Raw genomic sequence first — 27483 nt, forward strand, 5'->3', positions numbered from 1 at the left:
TCGTGGGGTGTCCCTGATCATGCGAACGGTGAGGAATCATCCCAAAACCACAAGGGGAACTGATGAATCAACTGAAGGCAGCTGGGACCACAGTTACAAAAAAACGGTTGGTAACACACTACGCCCGTCATGGATTGAAATCCTGCAGCGCACGCAAGGTCCCCCTGCTCAAGAAGAAACATGTACAGGCCCGCATGAAGTTCGCCATTCACCACCTGGACGACTCAGAAGAGGCCTGGAAGAAGGTGATGTGGTCAGATGAGACCAAAATAGAACTTTTGGCCTCAAATCAACTCGTCGTGTTTGGAGGGCAAAGAACACCGAGTACAACCCAAAGAACACCATCCCCACCGTCAAGCATGGTGGTGGCAACATCATGCTTTGGGGGTGCTTTTCAGCCAAGGGGACGGGACAACTCCATCGTATTGAGGGGAGGATGGGCGGGGCCATGTATCGTGGAATTCTGGACCGACATCTCCTTCCCTCAGTGAGAGAGCTGAAGATGGGTCGAGGATGGGTGTTTCAGCACGACAACGACCCTAAGCACACCGCCAAAGCAACAAAAGAGTGGCTGAAGAAGAAGCACATCAAGGTTCTGGAGTGGCCTAGCCAGTCTCCAGACCTGAATCCGATTGAAAATCTTTGGAGGGAGCTTAAAATTCGAGTTGCCAGGCGACAACCTCGGAACCTGAATGATTTGGAGGCTGTCTGCAGGGAGGAGTGGGCCAACATCCCTGCCGAAATGTGCACAAACCTTGTCACCAACTATAAAAACCGTTTGACATTTGTGCTGGCCAATAATGGCTTTTCTACAAAATATTAACATGCTGTTTGTCCAGGGGGGTCAAATACTTTTTTTTCCTCATCAGATGGTTATCAATTTTAATAAATTCATATGATGTGATTTTCTGGAATTTTCTTTGGGATTCTGTCTTTCACTGTTAGAATGTACATATGATTACAATTGTAGATTTTTGCATTCTTTGTAAGTGGGCAAACCTGCAAAATCTGCAAGGGGTCAAATACTTATTTCCCCCACTGTATATATAGTATATACACACATATTTATACATACACGCACATATATATACATACACACACACACACATATATATATACACACACACACATATATATACACACACACACATATATATATATACACACACACATATATATACACACACACACACACACACATATATATATATATATATATATATATATATATATATATATATATATATATATATATATATATATATATATATATACATATACACACAGTATACTGTATATGTATACTCGTATTTGATTGGCTCATCAGGTGGCACAAGAGTGACTATGACCAGATTTTAATGCATTGTTTTTAATCCTTTGTTTTTCTTTGTCCAGACAGCTACATCCCAATCATTGGCACTGATCCCATGGGTGGCCTTGGGTCTTCACAGCCTCCAAGGTTGCTTTGACACACATTAACCTACTGCCCTTTAAGTAATGAGATCATTATTAATACAGTCACAAGTCAAACTTATATGGATAGATTACGAAATAATGGGCACAGACATGAAAATGGCCCCCCACCCTTGATGCATAGGATCAAGACACCCAGACAGAAAGGCTACTAGTTTTGAATCTCTTTGTGGTCGCTTTCAGTCTCTTTGTGTGTCTTTGTAGTTGTTTTGAGTAGTTTGTGGACAGAGTCGTTTTGTGTCTGTTGTTTTGTGTTTCTTTGTAGTCATTTGACTTTCCACTATCAATGTAACAGCAGTGTTGAGCAAGTTACTCAGGAAGTGTAATACCTTACTTTTTATTTTTGTGTGCAGACAGCTCAAAATTAACCTTACAGGAGGAGACAACAATCAGCCAAAATGCATAACTTCAAACATTCTGCATTCACAAAGGCTTACATCATGAAAAGGACCAGGGGTCTCATTTATAAAACTGTGCGTAGGATCCTTACTATAAGTGTACGTACGCCCAAAAGCCTAAAATGGCGTACGTCGAAAAAAAGTCAGATTTATAAAAACCGTGTGTACGCACACCTGTAAGCAACGTTCCCTTTATAAATCACAGATTGACTACAAGTGTGCGTACGAGGATCAGCCTCTTATCCCGCCCTGTACACGCCCATTTTTAACCATAAATAGTCAATGTAAAGCACCTTGTGAATGCTGATCGGTATGTTAATGACCCTGGCAGTTGTTCTTCGTTACACCGAATTATGCCGAATCATGACGACTGGCGGAGAAAAAATAAATAAATAAACCTCCCAGACGCTCGGGAATTGCTGCCAATTGAATTATAATTTCGGCCTGTTGTCGCACAGTGTATGGAAACCGGAATTATATACTACCTTTATTAATAAAATCTTTCAAAACGGCAGGCATTACGGCACTCGGGGGACAGCTTCGATATACCAGACGTATATAATAAGATTTAACAGAACTATATATTATATCCAAACAAGCCTTAGTGATGAAGTTGAAGATTATATATAATATTTATTTAAAAAAACACTTAGCTGTCTGACATTTACCTCTGGAAACTCCGGTTTCCCCTAGAGTGGCGATGACCTGTATTTGGACCGGGATGGCACGGTTCCGGTGCGTTGCCCTCTCTACTGGACCCAATTCAGTACATAGATCCAAGAGCTCAACTTTAGGAATCTAAATCGGCAAATTAGCCAGTCAACGTCACGGTCCCTGAAGTCTCTTTTTCTCCTGATTCTTCCATTGGGGTTAGTCCTCCTGTAGGGCCAGCAGGGCCATCATGCAGCATTACGCACGGGGTCACCGCAGTATTTATATGTTTACAACAATTTGTGATTGTTAACACCTTGCCAACACAGCAATACAATTTGAAGACGAAAGAAGGTGTAATAGGCAAACACACTTTTCTTCATGAAGGTTTTGTTAACAGTTTTAAAGTTTGGACTGATAACGAGGACATTAAATGTAAAGATTGCGCGAGAGCTTAACTGCTGTATTTTTTTTTCATTTTGACATTGATGATATATGCATAGTTTTAAAGATATATATTTAGTTATTTACACTGTGTTCTGCCGTTATCTAATGGTAGGCTATTTGATGATATTCTGTATTCCATGTAGTCGGGCCATCTCCTCCTCCTGCGCTCGGTAGTGGACAATGTGACTGCGAGACAGCACCGATTAAATATTAAGAACACATTTTTATTTAAGATTTCAGTTCATGGAACAGTTATCACTGAGTACAAGCGCAAATAACACTGCTGGATTTAATCTTCATGGTAACGTGGAGTGAAAAAATGTGCGAGGCATCAATATTTTTATTTTTTCTACTCTTATAGTTATTCCCATTTACTTTTTGCAGTCTGACTTCAGTTCACCACCTCACCATCTGCGTCGCCAATTCCTATTTTGTCTCCATAATGTGCGTAGGCATGGGTCAGAGTTTGCGTGGAGGACCGCACATTCTCCCGTCAAGTTTGTTTTTTATAAATCACAACCTTTGCGTGGGATGTGGCATACGCACGTTTTCAGCCCCGTTTTGTGCGTACGCCACGTTTATAAATGAGACTCCTGGCGATGCAGATTCCATAACCACAGTCTACAGAAAAACAAATCACATTCTGGTAGCGCAGCGTTTCTCGGATCAATCTTACCATTCTCTGCGTCTTGACAGGAGGTCTGCGTATACTGTAGGAGTAGTAGTTGAGCATGGCGTACTCAATCATGGCAGCGAAGACAAACAGGAAACAGACAGTAACGAACAGGTCCATGGCCGTCACGTAGGACACTCGAGGTAGCGAGTTCCTGGCCACTGTGCTCAGGGTGGTCATTGTCAGCACTGTGGTGATACCTAGAAAAAAAACATAATGCATGTATGGGGAATGCAGGAGATGATGAATAGCTGGTCAGCACTGGGGTGACCAATGTGGAAGCCGTGATTATATAACATGTGGGCAGAGGGTTATTAATCCCCATTAACAATGCATATGCGTAGATGTCCCCATTCTTTCATAAATACTGTCTTCTAAACGCTGCAATAGGGATTTGTAGTGAAGCAGAATAGTTCAAATGATAACAGACCCAACAACTTCCCACAAGCAAGCATTTGGTGTGACAGTGGCGAGAACAAAATATGTTTTAGGCAGACATTGTCTCCAAAATATAAACTGAACAATCTTACTTAGGCAGGGTACGAAGCAATCATACCTAAAAAAAAAAAAAAAACTCCCTAACTCCCCAGTCGCAGTGATCACGTATTAGCAGCCGACAGGTGATTGGCGGTACTTTCCCAACCCAACTATAACACACATTTTCAATTCACTGTAGCTCACAGGTACCCTGGGTGAAAGTCCGATAGCTTAATGACTCACCCACCACCTCCTCTATAAAGTTATAACTCGTCTTAACTGTGGCCTTAACTGTAACTACCCAAGTCTCCTGGCTGAAATTCTTCATGTTTCTGGGGGTTAAACCTCATAAAGTGTATTGAACTCATGACCATTGTGGTCTTCCAACCAGCGTTCAATCACCCTGAGCTATCTGATCTGACACAATAGACTACAATTTGAGTAATTGACTTTTCACTTCCATTTTTAGACTTTAAAAGGTCCCATGGCATGACAATTTCATTTTATGAGGTTTTAACATTAATATGCGTTCCCCCAGCCTGCCTATGGTCCCCCAGTGGCTAGAAATGGTGATAGGCGTAAACCGAGCCCTTTCCTTTAGTTAGGCCTACAAGCTTTTTCCTCGCCATAGGCGCCAATGAAGAAGAAAACGTTAATGTGAGATAAAATCGTTGGATTTTGGTTTAGTTCTTTTGACAGGCTTAAGTGTTCATTACAAGATATGGCCATGATAAATTTGGCGATCGTTGTTGAAGTGCATTAAACAACGTTAAGCTTTTTCACGTTAAGCAGTTCTGTCCCGACAGGTAGTGTTGTGAACATAGATGCGTGCAGCCTGCGCAGCGGCAGAGCAGCTGTGTCTCACGTACCCACCGTCCCCACCGAAATCGAGTTTGTGACCACGTTTGTTGCAATCAGTTGAAAAACTTTTAAACTGTTAAAGTAACCATTTTAGCCATACATATAGTTTGCTGATTTCTGGATGTTATTGTTGTGTCCCTGATGTTAACGTACATTTGATGAAACCTGCAACAGCGTTGGTTGACATTTGTTAGCGAATATTACGTTGCCTAGAGCAATTTATGGTTGCAGACTCGGATGGTTTCTTTCTGTGATTTTCCTTAATGTACACATCAGTGTCTTTAAAAAAAAATAAAGTATTAAAGTAGTAAAATAGGCCTATTTTAAAGTATTTTATTCCAGACGCAAGCTTTTATTTTGAAAAGTAGAAGCTCGGGGACGGCATCAGACGGGACGGCATGAGACGGGACGGCATGACATGGGACGCTCCAGGCTGCAGCCGTACAGTCTTGCACCCATGAGAGAGAGACATCATGGCTTTCAAACGAGCAAAGTGGCAGTTGGTATATACGTAATTCTGCACCAAGGCTGAATTTCGGGAAAGAGACTTCAGATACAGTATTATCTAGATCTAGATAACTAGATTATATAGACCTCTATATAAAAACATTCAAAGAGCACCATGTCATGGGACTTTGAAAAGGATTGAACCCTCAACCTCCAGTCTTCATGAGAGTTTAACCTTACCTTGCTGAGTTATATGCAAAGCTTGTAAAGGCTCTGATTGGAACATCTTCCAATCAGACTTTTTTTTTTATCACTTTTTTCGACATACTATAGAGTGAATTCTGTATCACTTTTTTTGACAAACTATACTATGACTTTTTCATCACATTTTTGGCATACTATACTATAACCATTTTTTATATTATGACTTATCACTTTTCAACATACTATACTTTTCTATTACTTTTTCGACATACTATACTATGACTTTTTTATCACTTTTTCAACATACTATACTATGACTTTTTTTTTATCACGTTTTGCGACATACTGACTTATTTCGACGTATTTTCCATGACTTTTTTTGACATAATATCCTACGACTTCTTTCAACATACTATCCTATGACTTCTTTCAACTTACTATGCTATGACTTTTTTTAATCACGTTTTTCGTCATACTATACAATGACTTATTTCGACATACTATACTATGACTTTTTATGCTATATAATGCTATGACTTTTTTTTTATATAATGACTTTTTTATCACTTTTTTCGACATACTATCCACTGACTTTTTTCGACATACTATACTAGACTTCATCACTTTATTCAACATACTATACTATGACGTCTTTCAAAATACTATAGTATGTCAAAAAATGTCATAGTATACTATGACTTTTTTCGACATACTATACTATGACTTTTTTGACATACTACACTATGACTTTTGTGTTACTTCTTTCGACATACTATACAATCACTTTTTTCGACATACTATACTATTACTTTTTTTTGTCATTCCCAAATATCATTTTTTGAATTACTTTTATTACTTATGACTTTTTTTTTTTTTTAAATCACTTTTTGACATACTATACTGTGACTTTTTTTAATCACTTTTTTCAACATACTATACAATGACTTTTTTGGCATACTATACTAAGACATTTCTATTACTTTTTTCAACATACTATGAGTTTTTTATCACTTTTTTGGCATACTATGACTTTTTTCGACATACTATATATGACTCTTTTATTACTTTTTTTGGCATACTATACTATGAATTTTTCTCGTTAAGCCTTGCGAAACTGACTGCGCTGCGCCGTCCCCGCATTGTTGTGTGGAAACTTCCCAAAACACTTCATAGATAAAATTGCCGGCCTGAGTTTTTCATCCCCTGCTTTTACCAGCGACCCCTCTGTTCCTCCGTTACGCCCAGTCTTCCAGCAGTTTGAGCCAGTTTCATTAAGCAGCCAGACAACATCCCCGCACGCTTACTCAAAAGATGTTTTTAACACAGTCGGTTTGAGTATTTGATCCTTGGTAAATGCATCTCTCAGCTAAGGGTGTGTTCCACCTGCTTTTAAACACCACTTTCAATGTAGAAAAATCTGGATCCTTCACGTTTTGTCACATTTTAGACCTTTCCTTTTTATCTAAAGTCTCGGAGAAGGTTGTTTTTAATCAACTTCAATCATTTCTAGATGACTTTAGTATTTATGAAAAGTTCAAGTCTGGTCTATATAATGGTTACAGTATATTTACCACATAAGGGTTTGTCAGATATCATATGAAAAAAAAAACCTGACTGTATTTTCTGTTCTGTATTAAGGACACACACACATATATATATATATATATATATATATATATATATATATATATATATATATATATATATATATATATACACACACACACATATATATATATGTATGTATGTGTATGTATATATCTATATCTATATATATATCTATATATATCCCTGCACCATTCATCCACACGATCTACACATCCATATATATACACATACCTGCACATACACAGAGATCGGTTAGGTACGCCTCTGTTTTATAAAACAAGGCATTAGTATGATGGCCCTTCCAGTGGTTGTGACTGTTGTATATATGAGGTCCATTCAGTCCACATTTCAACAAATTTGTTCATTTGTAGCCGATGCGAGAACGTCATTCTTTCCATCAAATATATGTTATGGATTATCTCTGTCCATTCCTCTGTTGTGGGAGGGTCAGGTTGTAACCAGTGTCTGGTAATAGTTTTCCTACCAGCTGATATCATGATACCAAACAAATATTTGTTAAAGTGAACATTCATATTTAAATGAAAATCAGTATTTCCTAATATAAGGATACTAAACTGGAAGGGTGTATTCATTTGCAATATATTCTCCATTGTTCTGTGTATCTCAGACCAGAATTGTACTATTGCAGGACACTCCCAGAACACGTGCCAGTTCTTCCCGATTCCCACAGAGTTTCCAACATTTAGAATTGTCTTTCGAAATATGTATTTTCTGCTTTGGGGTGATTAAAAAAATCAAATTAAACATTTCCATCCAAACTCTCTCCACGTATTGGAATTAGTACATTTCCATTGAAATTCACAGCAGCTAGTCCACTCTTCCCTTGAGATACTCAAGTTACCTTCATTCTCCCATCTATTTTTTATGTATTCTGTGGAGTGTGTGTTTTTAGTCATAAAGCCTCTGTATAGTCTAGACATAACACCAACCAAGTAAGACTTCTTTAAATACAGGATCGTCATCGTCTATATGATTTTTGATAGCTTGATCAAAATAATGGCGCAGTCGCAGGTATCTATGAAAGTCCTGCTTTTCTAAGCCATGCTTTTCTCGAAGGGTTTGGAAGTCCTTCGGTTTTCCTATATCTGTTATGGAGTAGAATGTTGTAATACCTTTGGCTATGAAGGATTTAAATCTACCATCCATTTGGTTAGGTTTAAAATCTGGATCGTAGGCACACCATTTAAGTACTTTAAGTTTATCTTGTAAGTTATATTCCTCTTTCATTGTGTTCCATGTTTTCAGTTGGAATTTTAATCATGGGTTTTGAATACCATTAATGAATTTTCTCAAGTCTGTATTACCCAGTAGTGTTTGTATAGGAGGGTTCCTAATTAAAAATAGTTCAATGTCTTTCCATCTGGCATAATAAGATTGATTACATACATTTAACAGAGGTCTAATCTGGGCTGAGAAAAAAATAATTTCTCAGGTGTGGTACTGCCATACCTCCTTCCTCCTTTGACGGAGGACTAAGGGACGTAAGGTTTTGTATCTAACTCTAGGTTTTTTACCTTGCCAAATGAATCTGGAAATCATGTTATCCCACTCTGAGAATTGCTTGGCGGATATTTCTACAGGAAGAGACTGGAACAAAAACAAGTCTAGGGAGAACGTTCATCTTCACCGACTCGACCCTTTGGACGAGACTCGGGAAAGGACGGTGTTCCGTCTCCGTACGTCTGATTTTATTTTCAACGAGAGGGTCATAATTGATATTTGCCAATGATGAGATATCCTCGGGGATCAATGTACCTAAATATTTCAGTGTATTCTGGTCCCATTTCAGGTTGAATTTATAGTTCAGCGCGAGGAGCTGTGTTTTCTGAATATTGAGTTCGTATTTTCGTATATTTTAGGAGGAGGATAATCCGCATCCTTGCCTCGTACCTCGCTCTAGATTAATACCGTCTGATAGGTATTCATTTATTTTAATTCGCACACAGGGGTTCCCGTATAGACTTATTGCTTGCTTTAACAGACTCTGTATGAAATCCGAATCTCTCGAACTCTATATAGGTACGTCCAGCTCACTGAATCAAAGGCTTTTTCAGCGTCTTAGGCTAACTAATAGCGCTTCTAGCTTATTTTCTCGGATACGATTCGGTACACGTAACGACCGCCTAATATTGTCACGAGTTTGTCTCTGCGATATAAATCCTGTTTGGTCAGTGTGTATGAAGAATTGAAGCGTATAGTTTGTAGTCTGCGTCGAGTACCGAGATCGGCCTATACGAGCCGCAGTCCAGTCTGTCTTTTCCCTCTTTGGGTACGACTGAGGTGATTGCTTCTCTCCAGGACGGTGGGGTTTTCCCTTCTTTTAAAGCTGCATTAAAGGTTTTAAGTAGGCTAGGTGTCGGCTCTGATCGGAAAGCCTTATACCGTTCAGAGGGGAACCCATCTGGGCCAGGCGATTTGTTTGCCTTTAGCCTGGAAATTGCATTATTGAGCTCCTCCTCGGTTATTTCAGCTATTAGTTTATTGCTTTGAACGGTTGATAGTAAAAGGTAACTTAAGGGACTCCAGAAATCCTAGAATTAGATTTTTTTTCTTTTAGCTGCGGCTGTGCGCATAAATGTTTGTACTAGTTTTGGAAAGCCATTTGTATCTCATTTTGTTTATATACAGTAGCTTTTGAGGTCGGGTCTTTAATTTTATAGATTGTGCTATCCGCCTGTTGCTTTTGCAGTTTCCTTGCTAAGAGCTTTGCAAATTTTGGGCCACTCTCATAGTATCTTTGTTTTGTATGAATCATATTTTTTTGTATTTCTTGTGTGTACAGAACATTTATTTCATTTCTAATTTCCTTGAGCCTTGGAGGAAGGTCTGAGTTTGAGTCCCCTTTATGTTTATCCTCAAGCTCTTTTAGTTCCTTATTTAGTTTTGATAATCTTAGTTGTCTCTCTTTCTTTTCGCGTGCACAGTAAGAAATAATTTCTCCACTAAGAACAGCTTTCAATGTGTCCCATAGAATATCCGGGCCTACCTCACCATTATCAATTTCTTCTTTCATTTTGGTTGCGAATTGTTGTTTATTTAAGATACCGGTGTTCAGTCTCCATAATGTATTTCTAGGGTTGATACTTATTTGTCACGATAGCAGAAGAGGTGCAGTATTTCCTATCTCACAATTACGTATTCTGTGGGGGTCTCTTTTAAAAATAAACAAATAGTCGATTGTGGAATACACCGCACGCGGGTGGGAATAATGAGCGTAGTCCCTACCGGTCGGGTTGAAATCTCTCCAGAGATCTATCACACCCAGCTCTATCGTGAGAGCCTTACGTTTCTCATGTACGGGGGTTAAGCTAGTTCCCTTTGAAGAATCTAGCCTCGGGTTGAGGCGTATGTTCCAGTCTCCTCCGCAAATGATAATACCTTTCGCTCCTGTCATGAAGTCAAAAATGTTTCTAGAAAAAGCGGAAAGCAGAAAAGTTATTTCAACTCCTATTTTCCCAGTATCTCCGTGTCTTATCTTTTGTTTCCGCAAGTAGTTCAAATTGGACTTTTTGAGACATCAGGATGGCCACTCCTCATCTATGACCGAATTTGTAAGACGAGTAATAAACTTTAGAGAAACCCATTCTTTTCAAAGGGCTCCACACTAACTTTTTGCCTTGGTTGTACTGGTGCGCCTTACTTTTTTTATTTAGGTGCACCCAAATTTTTCCTTGCATCGGCGTAACGCTGAATGGCGATACACGATATATAGCTCTGTATTTTTTTACAAAGTGGGCTAAATGTTCAGTTTTAAGTCAAAGCCACTTTTCACAAGCTCTTTTATTAAAACAGACTGTGATTAAAATAAAAATCAAAGACAGGGTTTCCTTTACCAGTTTGAAAATATACAGCTGCAACACATGTAAATGAAAGTTATCTAAAATAAATAGCCTAGGATATATATAAAAAATATATATCTGAGAAAGCTCCTTCATAAGCTTTCAACAACAATAACAGACTGATTAAAAGAGAAAGAGGACGCCCGGATAGCTCAGTTGGTAAATATAGAGGTTTGACTCCGACCTACGGCCCTTTCCTACATGTCATCCCCCCACCCCCTCTCTCCCCTTTCATGTCTTCAGCTTTCCTATCAAAATAAAGGCTGAAATCATTAGAAAAAAAAAAAAAAAAAGAACGACCGAAAGCGTGGGAGTGCGATGGACTGAAGCATATGCTAGGCTACTCAGAGTGTGACGGCTGACTCATTAGCGGCGTTACACCCGTCTTGTGTAGGCTATGAAATGTCTGTATCGTCACTGCGCTGCATTTCAATGAACTATGATCACTCAGGCTCCGTCTTACACGCTATTACTCAACAAACTGAAGTTAGTTGCATTTAATAACTTCTAATGTGTGTATCGCCGTGGCGGCCGAAATAACAGATAGTTACCAGCGGAAACACTGGTACCAATACAGGTTTCCCTCTCATACTTAACAATATAAAGCTGTGTTAACAACAATTAAAACTGGAGACAAATGTCGGGAGTTAGGACCGGCGGCGCCGTGCCTCTCCATGTTGCAGGTGAGCCGGCCGGTGTTTGAGTGAATGGGGGCGGGGCGGGGCTGCGCGGAGGAGAGATCCAAACACAGGCACGGCTTTCCAGAAGGAACGGGTCATGTAACGCAACATTAAACCATATCGATATAAACGACAACGCATCGTTAGTGGAGAGGCAGCGGATGCGAGGACGTTAGGTGCACCGGTGCGACCTAGGAAAAATCTTAGTCGCACCCTTACAAATTTTGGTCGCACTCTCGAGCCCTGTTTTCAACTTTTCGTGTTCAGAAGAACCGAGGTGCGTCTCTTGCGGTAACACTATTTGTGCATTCTCCTTCTTCATTTTTACTTTGAATCTTACTTCTCTTAATTGGGTTTAAAACCCCATTGACGTTATAAGAAATCACTTTTAGTTTATCATCTATCCCAGCCACGGATTCTCATTAGTTTCGAACATATAGGTATTCCCAGCGTGGTAATAAGCATTCATAAGAAAATATAACCCCGTAACTAAGTAAAAGAGAACAAGTACATTAACAAAACAGTTGAAATTGAAGCTTTACAGTTTCTTACTTCCAAAAGCGAGGCTCCTTCGAGGTGTGCCTTTGAGGGGCTCTCGGTGGTATTAGAGCACCCGTAAAGGGTTAGGTCTCTCTTGCTTTGGGCAAGGAGGGCCCTTTGAGATGGCCGTGTAACCATTTCAGTCACAACCGATTTATCCTTGTGACCCGACTATGTTACAAAGAAGAAGAAAAAAAAAAAAAGGCTAATTTCAAAACATCAACCTAACCTAAGCTTTAACCGTTTGACTATACTAGGCTATTCCATAACACGGATTTGCCCTGGGGATTGCGTTCATATGAAAAGAAAACAAATCCTTCACTTATCTGTATTCACATTTAGTTTGAGTTTCTCCTAAGAAGACTTTTCTGTAAATCCCGATTAACCTCCGGGTAGCCAGGAGACGCGTTGCGTTAATTATCAGTCGGGTTTGGGGCTCCGAGTCCGGCGCGACGTTCTCCTGCCATTTTCCACGAGGATAGGAGTCGGATCTCACGGCTGCCTGGGATTGTTTGAGCCGGTACGACCGTAATTGGAAATCCTCTTTTAGCCACATCTTCTGTGGCGGTCTGGTACAGGCGCGTGCCATCATTGTAGAAAACGCGTAGCCTCGCTGGGTATGGAGTTTGTAACTTTTCCCTTCGACATTTGTTCGTTTCTCGAGGACCGCCGACGGGTAATCGCGGTAATCCTCTTTGGCTTTGTAACTCGCAAACTTGACTACGACGGACCGGGGTTTTGCCTCTGGGCCAGTGAGCTTAGGAGCAAGCTCCATCGATTCTCTCAGTCATTTTTGCACGAAGTCAATCGCGTTATCCCCCTCTTCTTCTTCTTCAGCGATGCCATAGATTCGCAACTTTTCTCTACGAGCCCGACCTTCCCGGTCAGTTAGTTTAGCTTCCACGTCAGCCTGGCGTTGGGATAGCCTTTTCAATAGCGCCGTGGCTGCCGTTGGCGTCGTTTCAATTCCATCAAATCCGTTCTTCTGCTTCCTCCAGTCTATTATTTGTTCTACTCGGCTCTTGTTTGATCTCTGTAAGATGCCGTTTGTTATCCCATCTGAAGTCCTTCAGCTCGCTCAATATACTTCGCAGGCTAACGTCCGTTCCCTCGTCTTCTTCCGGGGCCGGCGAGTTGCTTCGGCCGGCGGTGCGTCGTCGTACCGATTCTTCGGTATCTTCATTCAACGGTTGCGGTTGCTCATGTTCGCTAATTCTCGCTTTACTGTCATCTACAGTGTTTTCAGGGTTTTTAATCGATTTGCCAGGAAGTAGCGATAGAAGTTTGGTGCCTCGAGCTCACCATGTGATTTTTTTTTTTTTTTTTCGTAGCGTTGAGAGCGATATTCTCGGTTTTTAACGAATTGAGAGTTTTGAACCATTTGTCTGTAGGAGTGATGGGGATCATAGAAAAAAGGGGGTAAGGTTTTCATTTTGACTGCACCTATTCTTCAAATGAGCGCGAGCGGGTGTTTAGACCAGCGTTTATAATCGTCTTTGATTTTCCTGAGAAGGGGAGTATAGTTGAGGATGAAAAGTTCTGATAGCTTGGGGGAATCCCTAGGTACTTGATGTTGCCCGTGTGAAGGTGGAGAGACGCGTCCTGAGCTCCAAAATCCCACGCGTCATCTGAGAGGGGTAGTAATATTGATTTGTTCCAGTTGATAGCGTAATGCGCGACACGGGAGAATCTGTTGACAATATTGAAAGTTTCTTTAAGCGATACCTGTGGGTTCTGTAAATAAAGGAAAAGATCATCTGCGCATAAACTCATTTTGCGTTGTACGTCGGCTACCTGAGTTCATTCGATTGTGCCGTTTTGTCGTATCGCCGCTGCGAGAGGTTCAACAAAAACGGCAAGGTGAGGGAAGGTGAGAGAGGGCATCCCCGTCCGGTGCCCCCGACGCGGCGCTCGCGATATTTTTGACCAAATACCTCGATATCGATACCGCGACGATATCGTAGAGTCGACCATCGGCGCTTTCGCAAAATATTTACCCAATGAGATTTTGATAAATAACCATAGGTAATGCGGATATAACGACTAAGGCGGGTAAAGGCAAATAACACAACGGTCACAACGGTGAAAAGACGACACTCGGGCCATATCGCAATATTACGATATCCGAAATCTAAGACGATAACTATTCTCGTATCACGATATCGATATAATATCGATACATTGCCCAGCTCTAGCGGGGGCCGTCGCAAAGTTGTCAATTGTTATAGTCGGGTCTAGGGAATAGTCTACGTATAAGGCCGACGGCTCGGTCCTCGCTTAAGACCTGCTATTATTTGTTGGCTTTCAATTCAAGTTGAGCTTTGATACCTTGACTTATTTTTTTTTTTAATATATATATCGCGTATCGTCTGCGTATATCGTCTCTTTGATTCTTTGGAGCTTGTTTTGAAATGTGATATATAAATAAAATCGAACCGCATACGGTTCCACGTAGCATCTGTCCTTTTTTCATCGCGTTCCCCGTTATTTACGACCCCCGTAGCTTTTGTTTTAAGTACGTCAAAGTCGCCATCGCGGTTGAAATAATCTCTCTCGGCGATTAAGAAGTTCTTAGGTAGCCGACGTCGACAAATAGCGAGGAGCATCGCGGGGGAAAAAGTCCACTAAATATCGGCGGGCGAGCAGAGCTCCCTTAGCGTGCCGTCGTCTTGCCCGTCTAACTTCACGGACACAGCTGCCGGGCAATCCGACGGAAACGGCGAGGGGTTTCCTCCGCTCGCCGGCAGCTCATAAGGGATGCCGCCAGAAGATCCGGTGGCGTCCCTCGTCCCGAGTCTGCTGCCGGACATCCTGCAAAGGATCATCGTCGCCGACAGTCGGAGCTGACCGAAAAAGATTTTAACCAACTTATCGATATTCTCTCTTTACGAGAGACGGCATTCATCTCAACAGGCTGGGCTCGCAGGCGCTAGCCGCTAACGTCCAGCGAGATTGCGCAGTCCTCACCACACGATTGACTATTCTCACAACACACACACCCTGGAATCCCTTTCTCCTTCTACGGCATCACCTCAGGACACTGTTTGCAGCACTAGCCTCCCCTACTGCCTTCCCTTGCCATTAACATTAACCCTTGCGGTTGAAATTAGTTACTTCCCCCTCTTTTTCTCAAGGCCTCGGAAACAACGTTAACTCCCCCAGTACTGCCAGTCTCCTATCCAGACTATTTTAACTGCGAGGTCCTCACTCCCCGGGAATCGTACCGGCAGATCAGCCGCGCCTAGCGGTAAGTCCACGCCTCTCGGGACGGCGCCGATAAACGCTCGTTCCGTCACCGATAAGTCTTTTATCCCGAAGGATTTATTCATTGAAAAATGCCTCAATTTTTTTTTTTATTCCTAACTGAGACTCGGCAGAGAAGCGTGGAATTCGGAACTCTAATTGAACTCTGTCCACAAGCCTGTCATTTTATCAGTTGGGGGGGTAGCTTTACATAAATATTTTTTTTTACTACTATGGGCCAACAGTTAACATAGAAACGATTCGAGATACATTTAAATGCCCTCTGTAAATGGTGCTCTGCTGGTAGGTTTTACAACTTGACCTACTTTCACTTAAGTACGGTGCAGTAAAGTCAATCAGATGTCCGTGATCTGCGTAACGACAGTACAGCGGGACGTTTGCCTTCAACAGAGCGGCAGTAATAACCTAACATACCATCATTACTGAGTTTAAACTACATTCACGGTTACGTTTGCACTGAATAACGCATTCAATAAACAGAAACATAACTCTTGCAGCGCAATATTAGCTCACACATAAAATAGCACACTCGCTAACATACATTCATAAATCCTGCATAACATCGTCCCGTACCTACCGGACCTCAGACTTACGTATCAATGCACGCACATAGTAGTGTCAACAAACTTAGTCCAATGAGGGGAGAAAGGAAAGTGTGATAGCGTTCCACTTAACGCTTTTTTCTCTCTCACTCGAGACCGCTGTGTCCAACGTTACTAGAAGGTAGAGCGAGCTACAGCTGACAGTGAGAGAGAGAGAGAATGTATCACTACAGCCAATCAGCAGTCTGCTCAAAGCGATGGTCTTTTATTACCAATAGGTCGCACGTAAAGGGGGAAAAAGTAGCTTCCACTTAAGAAGACCTATGTCCTGTCTTTGCTAGTTTAAGACCGACACTCTTGTCAATTTCCCGTCCAGCGCCCGCGACTAGGTTTTAGATTAGTGTGTTTGACCGGGGGACAACGACGACGGGACATCACGATTGTGGCTCTCCATCGTGATGTCGGCCAGCACAACCCTACCACAGACGGTGCGCCAGCTACGTCAGGAGCCGCAAACGGCCTCGTCGGGCTGCGTAAAGGTGACGACCGTTTCCCGGATTTTTGGACATTTCGCCGCATTATCCATCGAGAGCATCTGGTGTCTAAGAAGCTGAACTTGGACCACGTCACGAAACCAGTGCTAGAAATTGTGAATTTTATTCGCACTCGTGCTCTCAATCACAGACAGTTTTTGAAACGTTGAACCCAGCGAAGCCGTTTCCGGGAGAGAAACATAAGGAATATCCTCGGCTACACGACCCCCAGCGGATTTCAGATTTGGGGTTTCTGGTCAACCCGCCGCATCATCTGAACAAACTGAAGGTAGATCCGCAAGGAAAGTTAAAAATGCCGCCTGACCTGGTGCAAAGCGTTTTGGCATTTGTCAACAAGCTCAAGCTATTCCAGACCCATCTTCAAAAGAGAGAGCTCACACATTTCCCCTCCTTGTTGAAGGCAAGTGGAGGAGCAGCTGAGGTCTTACAAAAGGAGCACTGCACCTGCACAACACTGGCACTACGCACAACACTGGCACTACGCAACACTGGTTGAAAATCTGCAGCGGGAAACGGAGGGAAAAAACGGCCACAGATCACCTTCCTCGTTAACCCTTTCACTGCTGAATCTGACTGTTGGAGACGATTGAACTTTGTGAGGGTGACGGACTGAAATCTGCGTTGAGAGAAGGAACCACAGAGTTCTGGAAAACGGCGCCCACAGACAGATATCCCAACGTTAAACAGGCTGCACTCAAGCTAACGTCGACGTTTGCGGCAACTCGTGTCTGCGAATCAGCGTTTTCTACACCGAGTAAAGTCAAAACATCGTTCTGTTCCGCTTTGTATTATGACATCATTAGAACCGTAAGCCGCTGTCGTAGCGCGGGCGTTCACGTGTTGTGTGGTTCTTTGCTACAGTGCGGTTTTTTTTTTTTGGGCTCTTTATGCTGGACTGGTTAGCCACCCCCGTTCTAGTTCTTCCATACAAAGCATCGCACGGACAGGTGCCCGTTTATATCTGCGACCGGGGACTACCGGCGGTCCCGCGCGATCGTTCCTTTGAAGAGGTAGCTCCGACCTCGCGTAACGCTCTTCCCGTTAACTTACCTTCCACAGTCTCGGTCGACGCTTTTAGAAAGCAACCGAAAACGCACTCGTTTGTAATTTTGGGTTTTATTCTTTTAATCCTCATTCGAACTGCATTTGTCGTTGCTCGTTTGTTTTCTCTTTTGGATTCTATTCTACTTTGTGACTCTGTCTGCGAAAGGTGCTCTATCAAATAAATTACTTACTTACTTGACGTACCCACGTGACTTATCCTCGGGGCTTTCTTAACCGTATTAGTTAGATGTCGGAAGTCAGCTTGGGTCAGAGAAACTGCCGTTTCATAGCGCGCTTCGGGTAATCCGATCGTCACCCTTTGTACACTCGCCTAAAGGATCATTAGCGGCATCGATTCAACAATGTGCCGGACGCGTTCTTTAGAAGCGTCGGCCCACGTCGATAGGACGGCATCTCGCAGTCGACGGAGATTTGCGGGATGCGCATCCGGGGGGCGAAGCTCGCGTTCCACCGCATCCCAAAGGCGTCGTATCGGGTTGAGGTCCGGTGACCGCGGGGGCCATTTTAGTACGGCGAAAGTCACCGTCGCGTTCGAGAAACCAATTTGAAACGATTGAAACGGTTGTAAAAGGACGGACACGGTCGGAACAACCCTCAAGTAGGCTGTGGCAGTTAAACGATGCCCAATTGGTACTAAGGGGCCTAAAGTGTGCCAAGAAAACATTCCCCACTCCATTACACCACCACCGGCCCGCACAGTGGTAACGAGGCCCGACGGATCCGCGTTCTCGTTCCGAATGTCTCGACGGACACGGAGACTCGTCAGACCGGGTGACATTTTTCCAGTCTTCAACTGTCCAATTTCGGTGAACTCGCGGTCCCCGGTGGGGTCTTCTGCCGGCGCAGCCCATCCGCATCGAGGTCGCGGCTTCGCAAACGCTCGGCCGCGTACCTCGGTCATTCGAGTCAAAGTCGATCTTCTGTCATCCGGACTGAGTCGGCCCGTTCTCATCCGACCTCTAGCGTCGACGAGGGACGTTTTCCTGGACGTTTTTCGTATTCGGGATACGCGGTACGTGCGAAGGCTGTGTCGTTCGCGCGCGATAGGCCGGGTGTGGGGAGACCGATCCTCTCAGAGGCTACGTGTGCGATTTTAGCGAGTTTGTTTTTGCAGATGGCGGTCAGCGTTGCGTAAAAACACGACGAGCGGTACAGCGGTGCGGGTCGGATAATGCTTTTGTAGAGTAGGAGCGGGCGGTGTAGAGCAACAGAAAAAGGGCTTTCAGTTCGCGGACGACACGTAGCGTTTGTCGAGCGCGTTTCTGAACGTCGGCGACACGTTCGTTAAAGTTGAGTTTGTCGTCCACAGCGAGTCCCGGATATGGATATGTAAAACCGCAGACCTGTTCGACCGGTCGGCCACAGACGTGGGTACGGTTCGGTCCGGGTGGCGATTTAGACGCGTAGACGACCAGTTCTTTTGTTTCGTCTACGTTCGATCGAAGGCAATTGTCCCGACACCATTGGGAAAAGTGTGAAATCGAGTCCCGGTACGCCGCGACAGAGTCGTTATTGTCGGGCGATCCGACTACGGAAGCCGAGAGAGACGGGTACGTCGACAGGGCGTATCCCGCTCATAAATGTAATTCCACTGTCCACGCACTATGCCGTGACTATGCTACGGAGGAGCGACGAGGGACAGATTTGCCGTTTTCAGGACTGGTCCAAAACTCCGCAAGTGCCTCAGGCGCAAAAATTGACCCACTTAGCTGAAAAAATGCGTTTGGCCCTATAATTCCCACACCGTACACCCGACATTCAAAAACCATACATCACCGCGTTCCCTGGATCCAACTGAATCAAGTGATATAGGCCACGCCCATTCCCGCCTGTAATTTTACGCGTGAAAAATCGCGATTTATCAAAAACCAACTTTTCCGAACTGGTCCTAGGCCGTGCGACCGATCTGCACGAAACCCGGTAGTTAGCATCTCCAGATGGACCTGACAAAAAGTTACGGAAGGAATTTTGCTACGTTAAAGTATGCCAATTTGACAACCAAACACATTTTCCTAGCTAGCTACCGCACACGTATCGTAGCTCGGTTAAATTTAACATTATCAGCAAATAACTTGAGATCCTCTTTCGACATTCCAATTTGCAAATTTGCAATTGCAATATCTATCTATCTATCTATCTATCTATCTATCTATCTATCTATCTATCTATCTATATATATATATATATAATAGCCACAGTAAAAGCAATCAACACAAAACTCGCGTCGCTCGTTCGGCACGCCGCTCTGACAATTTGTACCAAATTTGGCAAAGATCGGCCATCGGCGGCCGCTATAATCAACGTATAAGCGCTTTGCCTCGTTAATCGACGTTAACGGCATATTTGCAACGGGAACGTATCGCAGCTCAGACTTGTCAATATTTACCGATGTTTATCTCCTAGCGTTAACGTTTTGGCTTTCGCGTGCTCACCTGGTGTTCTACAATAAACAAACTTCTTAACCCACCTGACAAAGTTTCTACAACCTTCGCAGCGGACAAACGTAACTCTTTTCTCCCACTTTTTCAATCGGAAAATCAATACCGTTCACAGGCGCCGGTACCGTGCAATAAAACATCGCAGTCGGCGCTAAGCGGAGAGTCCGTCATAGTGCGATCGGTTCCGTCCGCGGCATCGATTCTTAATTCCCCACAAAGCCGATCGCGGTTACGTGTCGGTTAAACTTCTCACGTCCAATCCCATCTGTATTTGCGAGAAGCGGCGCCGTCCCGAGTCGAAAGCCTACTTTACGGCTTTATTATCGAGTCAAGAGGCGCGTGCGTTTGCGACGGCCTCTGTCCATTTCCTAAGGTTTTGAAATGCAAACAAACAACTTTTGACTACCTTTTTTTTGTTGTTAAACGACAACAACCTGACCAACTCCCCTGCTCTTTCAACCACCACACCTGCCTCCCCCCGCCACCCTCTCAGTCACTCTCTCATTTCTCTGTGCTGTCCCCTGCGGTCAAGGGGGTGAAGAAGTTTGTTTATAGTAGCCTAGAGAATTGTTAAAGGTAATCTGTACATGCATGGAGATGAGCTGTTAACCACTACATTTGCAACGGCAGAGTACCGCAGACCTTGCGCATCATCCGTCCACCCATCCATCTTCGTCCGCTTATCCGGTGTCGGGTCGCGGGGGGAGCAGCTCCAGCGGGGGACCCCAAACTTCCCTTTCCCGAGCAACATTAACCAGAGGCGTTCCCGGGCCAGGTCGGAGATATAAGCCCTCCACCTAGTCGTGGGTCTTCCCCGAGGCCTCCTCCCAGCCGGACGTGCCTGGAACCATGCCTGGAACCATACCAGTAACCCGTAGGTCAACACGCTCTCCACCGCACGGTGGTAGAAGTTGACCATCAGTCTCTGGGGCAGTTTTGCCCACCGCGACGGTTCTCCCCCCACGACAAATCCTCCGTCACAGTCACACCTGGGGCCGAACGATTAATTGCATTTGCGATAATATCGCGATGTGTTAAAACGCGATTTCGTAATCGCAAAATTTTATGACTCGCGAGAGCAAATCAGTCTGCACTACGCTGAGAAAGCATCAACTTAGCACGCTAACGCTACACTGTACCTTGGAAGGGTTTTGCTCGGGCTCGAGTCCATACGTGCAGTCAACGGATACGGGCACGCAGAACCGAAGGCTCGGTCGGCAACGAGCTAGCTCCGATTAGCGGTCGGAGGAGCTGCCACCGAGAGGGGTAACAATCAGACCGATAAATGACGGTTCGGGGAGCTTTCACAGCAGCGCGGCCGCGGTGGTTTCAACGGTTTTATCAGTACAGTTAATCCCACGGCAAGACCACCAGCAGCTTACGTAACGATAGCCTCTCTGAGCTAGTGCAGTGTCGACACGCAACTTCACGAGGGGGAGGGCCTGGAGGCAGCTCCTCTTAGTGCACTGTAAAAAAATGTGTGTATGTATGTATAGATGTGTGTGTGTGTGTGTGTATGTGTGTGTGTGTGTGTGTGTGTGTGTGTATATTATATATATATATATATATATATATATATATATATATATATATATATACACAGACCCTTTCCAAAAAATTAGAATATCATGGAAGAGATTATTTATTTCCATAATTCCATTCAAAACATTAAACTTCCATAGATCATAGATTCAGGGCCCACAACTTAAACGATTTCAAGTATTTAGTTGTTTATTTATACATAATTTGGACTTCCAGCTCATAAAACCCACGAAAACAGGATTTCAAAAAATTTGAATACTGTGAAGAAATCACCATTTACTTCTCAGTTTTTGCAGAAAAAAAAAGAAATTAGGATCACATCAAATCAATCAAAATATGGTACTTTCAAAACGATACGTCAATCTTCAATACTTGGTAGGGAATCCCTTTGCCTTAATCGCTGCCTCGATGCGCCGTGGCATTGAGGCAATCAGGCTGTGGCATTGCCTGGGAGTTATGGAAGCCCAGACTTGATGCTTGCGGTCAGCTCTTCTTTGTTTTTGGGTCCGGTGCCGCTCATTTTCCTCTTGATAATACCCCATAGATTCTCAATGGGGTTTACATGTAGGTCCGGCAAGTTGGCAGGCCAGTCGAGCACTGCGACGGCACGGGCATCAAACCAGGTTTTGGTGCTTCTGGCGGTATGGGCAGGGGCCAGGTCCTGCTGGAAGATGAAATCTGCATCTCCATACAGATCCTCAGCAGAAGGAATCACGAAGTCCTCTAAAACTTTCTGGTAGACCGATGCAGGGACCTTGGATTCAAGAAAGCAGAGTTTACCGACACCTGCACTGGACATCGCACCCCAAATCATGACCGACTGTGGATATTTCACACTGGACCTCAAGCAGCTTGGGTACTGTTCCTCACCCATCTTCCTCAAAACCCTTGGACCTCGATTCCCGAACGAAAGGCACACTTTATTTTCATCGGAAAAGAGGACCTTGGACCACCGGCCAACAGTCCGGTCCTTCTTCCCCTTGGCCCAGTTAAGACGCTTCCTACATCGGCTCAGGCTCAGAAACGGTTTGACCCGAGGAACCCGATAGTTGTAGCCCATCTACCGGACGAGTCTGAATGTGGTGGTTTTTGAAGCTGTGACTCCCGCCTCATTCCACTCTTTCTGGATCTCTGCCAGATTCATGAATCTTCTCTGTTTGATGCCACATTTTTCCCTTCCACTAGACTTTCCATCGATATGCTTGGACACAGCACTCTGTGAACAGCCAGCCTCCTTAGCTATGAACTTTTGTGGCTTACCCATCCTATGGAGGGTATCGATGATGGTCTTCTGGCCACTCGTCAAGTCTGCAGTCTTCCCCATATCGATCCTAACTGAGACAATTGAACCAAAGTGAAGCAATCGAATGACACCTGGGAAAACCTGTGCAGGTGCTTTGAGTTTAGTAGATGAATAGTGTGCGACACTCAGTTTAAAACATTCATGCCCTGTAAAATTTGGGCTGATTTCTTCACAGTATTCAAATTTTTTGAAATCCTGTTTTCGTGGGTTTTATGAGCTGGAAGTCCAAATTATGTACAAATAAACAACTAAATACTTGAAATCATTTAAGTTGTGGGCCCTGAATCTCTAATCTATGGAAGTTTAACGTTTTGAACGGAATTATGGAAATAAATAAACTTTTCCATGATGAAGGGTCTGTATATATATATATATATATATATATATATATATATATATATATATATATATATATATATATATATGTGTGAGTGTATGTATGTATGTGTATATGTATGTATATGTATGTATATATATATGTGTGTATATATATATATATATATACAGTGGGGGAAATAAGTATTTGACCCCTTGCTGATTTTGCAGGTTTGCCCACTTACAAAGAATGCAAAAATCTACAATTTTAATCATATGTACATTCTAACAGTGAAAGACAGAATCCCAAAGAAAATCACATCATATGAATTTATTAAAATTGATAACCATCTGATGAGGAAAAACAAGTATTTGACCCCCTGGACAAACAGCATGTTAATATTTTGTAGAAAAGCCATCATTGGCCAGCACAGACGTCAAACGGTTTTTATAGTCGGCGACAAGGTTTGTGCACATTTCGGCAGGGATGTCGGCCCACTCCTCCCTGCAGACAGCCTCCAAATCATTCAGGTTCCGAGGTTGTCGCCCGGCAACTCGAATTTCAAGCTCCCTCCAAAGATTTTCCAATCGGATTCAGGTCTGGAGACTGGCTAGGCCACTCCAGAACCTTGATGCGCTTCTTCTTCAGCCACTCTTTTGTTGCTTTGGCGGTGCGCTTAGGGTCGTCGTCGTGCTGAAACACCCATCCTCGACCCATCTTCAGCTCTCTCACTGAGGGAAGGAGACGTCGGTCCAGAATTCCACGATACACGGCCCCGTCCGTCCTCCCCTCAATACGATGGAGTTGTCCCGTCCCCTTGGCTGAAAAGCACCCCCAAAGCATGATGTTGCCACCACCACGCTTGACGGTGGGGATGGTGTTCTTTGGGTTGTACTCTGTGTTCTTTGCCCTCCAAACACGACGAGTTGAGTCGAGGCCAAAAAGTTCTATTTTGGTCTCATCTGACCACATCACCTTTTTCCAGGCCTCTTCTGAGTCGTCCAGGTGGTGAATGGCGAACTTCACGCGGGCCTGTACACGTTTCTTCTCGAGCAGGGGGACCTTGCGTGCGCTGCAGGATTTCAATCCATGACGGCGTAGCGTGTTACCAACCGTTTCTTTCGTAACCGTGGTCCCAGCTGCCTTCAGTTGATTCATCAGTTCCCCGCTTGTGGTTTTGGGATGATTCCTCACCGTTCGCACGATCAGGCAAGATCTTGTGCGGAGGCCCAGACCGAGGGAGGTTGGCGGTGGCGTGGCGCTTCCTCCATTTCCCGATAACTGCACCGACAGTTGATCTTTTCTCTCCAAGTTGCTTTCCGATTCTCTTGTAGCCCATCCCAGCCTCGTGCAGATCAACAATCTTGTCCCTGATGTCCGTAGAAAGCTCTTTGGTCTTGCCCACGGTGGTGATGTTGGATGCCGGTTGTTTGGGTGTTGACAGGTGTCTTTTATACAGGTAACGAGGTGAGGCAGGTGCATTTGATGTAGATAATTGGTTCGGATTGGAGCTGTGTCTTAAAGAAAGACTAACTGGCTCGTAGGAGCCAGAATACTTGCTGTTTGTCCAGGGGGTCAAATACTTGTTTTTCCTCATCAGATGGTTATCAATTTTAATAAATTCATACGATGTGATTTTCTGGAATTTTCTTTGGGATTCTGTCTTTCACTGTTAGAATGTACATATGATTACAATTGTAGATTTTTGCATTCTTTGTAAGTGGGCAAACCTGCAAAATCAGCAAGGGGTCAAATACTTATTTCCCCCACTGTATATATATATATATATATATATATATATATATATATATATATATATATATATATATGTGTATGTGTTTTTACTTATTTAACTGTCTAGCGTATAATTGTGTGTTGTTCATACTATACAATGATTTATCGTTTGTCTTTGTTGAATAATACAGAAGACAAAGAGCTTAAAAAAAAATAATCGAATATCGAATCGCAATCGCAATATTTGGGCAATTTGATTATTTTCAAAAATCGTTCAGCCCTAGTCACGCCTAAGAACTTAAAACTAGAGACCCTCTCCACCACCTCATTCCCAATGAGGAGCGGAGAGAGGTTTAACTTTCCAGACCTGCGGAGGTCCACTACGACTTCTTTGGTTTTCTTCGCGTCGAGGGTCAGGTTGTTGCCGCCGCGCCATTCCGCCAGCAGTCGGACCTCTCGCCCGTATGCGGTCTCATTATTCCCGGTGACGAGGCCGAGCACCGTTGCGTCGTCGGCAAATTTTATTACATAATCGGATGGGAAAGAAGAACCGCAGGACTTTGCGTGTAAAGAGCGTATATAGAAGCGGGCTACGCACACAACCCCGAGGGGCCCCGGTGTCGACGGTCACGGTGGAGGACGTGCGCTCGCCCACTCTAGTCCAAGTCCGTCTAGTTCATTACGTACATTTTGTTTGGCGAGATTGTATTAAATGCCGAACTGAAATCAACAAAGAGAAGCCTCGCATGTGTGTTCCTGTGCTCTAGATGTTCTAGCAAAGCGTGTAACACAATAGCTACGGCATCCTCCGTCGACCTGTTCTCCCCGTATGCAAACTGGTATTGATCTAGCGAGGGCGGTACGACGGGGGCGAGTGCCACCGGCCCGTAGCCGTTCAGGCTTGTGACATCAGACCGCTCGGGGACCGGAACTATTACGGCCGATTTCAAGCACGCGGGGATCCGCGAGGTCGCCAGAGACAGGTCAAAGACGGCAGCGAAGACCGTCGTCGGCTTCGACCAAGGTGGCACAACTGTTGACGGCACTCCTCTGTAGTCCGCGATTGCCCTAATGCCCTCTCACACCTGCCGGGGGTTTGAGGAGTTGTAGAAGTGTGCCTCAACACGGTTCTCGTATGCCAGTTTGGCATACAATCGGCCGGCCCCTTCCGAGAGCCGCCCCGGCCGTACCGTATGCCTCAGCGTCACCTGATCTGTACGCTATATCCCTGGCGTTAGTTAGCGCTTTTAGTTTCGGTGTTGTTGAAGTTTAAAAAGTCAACAAACAACGTTTAATGGGGCCTGCAGCTAAATTTAATCAAGTACACTAATACAGCATTTGAGTGTCTCACCTAAAACCTAGCTTGTAAAGAATTAATCAGGTCACGTCTGACATTTAGCATATCCCCACGGGAAAGGTAACTATTGTTTCTGGTTTTGGGGAGCCACTCCCTGCAGGGCCAGGCGTGATTAGACAGAATCGGCACTACCATGTGAAACGACCTTTGTCTGTGACCTGGGGTAAACCTAAAATCAGAGGTGCGTCTTTAATCAGAGACCCACAGTTCCACAGGAATATAATTCGGAAACCGACGCGACGTCGGCACTTCAATCCGTGACCCCGACAGGGGAAGCACGTTGAAGTCCGCCGTTTACAGCGTATCGTTTGTCACGTCACATGACCGTTCTTTTGTAACTCCGCAAGGAGAAGCATGCAGCGTTTCACGTTTTATGTCGATTGCGTTTTGTCTGGTCGTTTTCATGCAGTTTCATTAAACCTTTTGCTTAACTTTCAATCCGACCCCAGCCTCTCCTTCTTCCTCCAGAAATCAGAAGGAACACGTTATTTAGTGAACCGCGTCAGCCCCTCCCGGCCCCGGAAGATATCCCAGTCTGCGGAGTCAAACCAGTCCCCGAGGCCGAGAAGTGCGATACCCCCGTAGTCGGCACAACCCCACCCCCCCTCCGGTCCCCCTTTTTCGAAAAGGGGAACCACCACCGTCCCAGACTTCCACGCAACGTCGAGGAGGCTCGTCGACCAGGACGGATCTCATCCATCCCAGGGGCTTTGCCACCGTGTAGTTGTTTTGACTACATCAGTGACTTCCGCCTGGGAAATCGACGACAATCCCCCATTATCCTCCAGCTCCGCCTCTGACATAGAGGGCGTATTAGTCGGATTCAGGAGTTCCTCAAAGTGCTCCTTCCACCGCCCTATTACCTCCTCAGTTGAGGTCAACAGTGTCCCATCCTTACTGTACACAGCTTGGATGGTTCCCCGCTTCCCCCTCCCGAGGTGGCGCTTCTGGTGGTTTTCCAGAAGCACCTTCATTTTCTTCTCTCACACCCGCTGTTCTGCCTCTTTGACGGCGCATCATACCTTTTGATGTTCACCAACGCTCCCCCC

The 27483-nt window shown here is 44.2% G+C and overlaps 1 protein-coding gene across 1 annotated transcript in view; it reads right to left on the reverse strand.

Moving 5' to 3' along the window:
* The window catches only part of LOC114551286 (gamma-aminobutyric acid receptor subunit gamma-3), a 140233-nt gene that overhangs the window by 6857 nt on the left and 105893 nt on the right, over window positions 1–27483 (reverse strand). Inside the window, exon 9 of the mRNA XM_028572463.1 lies at window positions 3646–3842. Within this exon, the coding sequence (XP_028428264.1) occupies window positions 3646–3842 (197 nt within the window). The remainder of the gene's footprint in view (window positions 1–3645; window positions 3843–27483) is intronic.

Source organism: Perca flavescens, chromosome 24, assembly GCF_004354835.1.
Source record: "Perca flavescens isolate YP-PL-M2 chromosome 24, PFLA_1.0, whole genome shotgun sequence".
Taxonomy (NCBI): domain Eukaryota; kingdom Metazoa; phylum Chordata; class Actinopteri; order Perciformes; family Percidae; genus Perca; species Perca flavescens.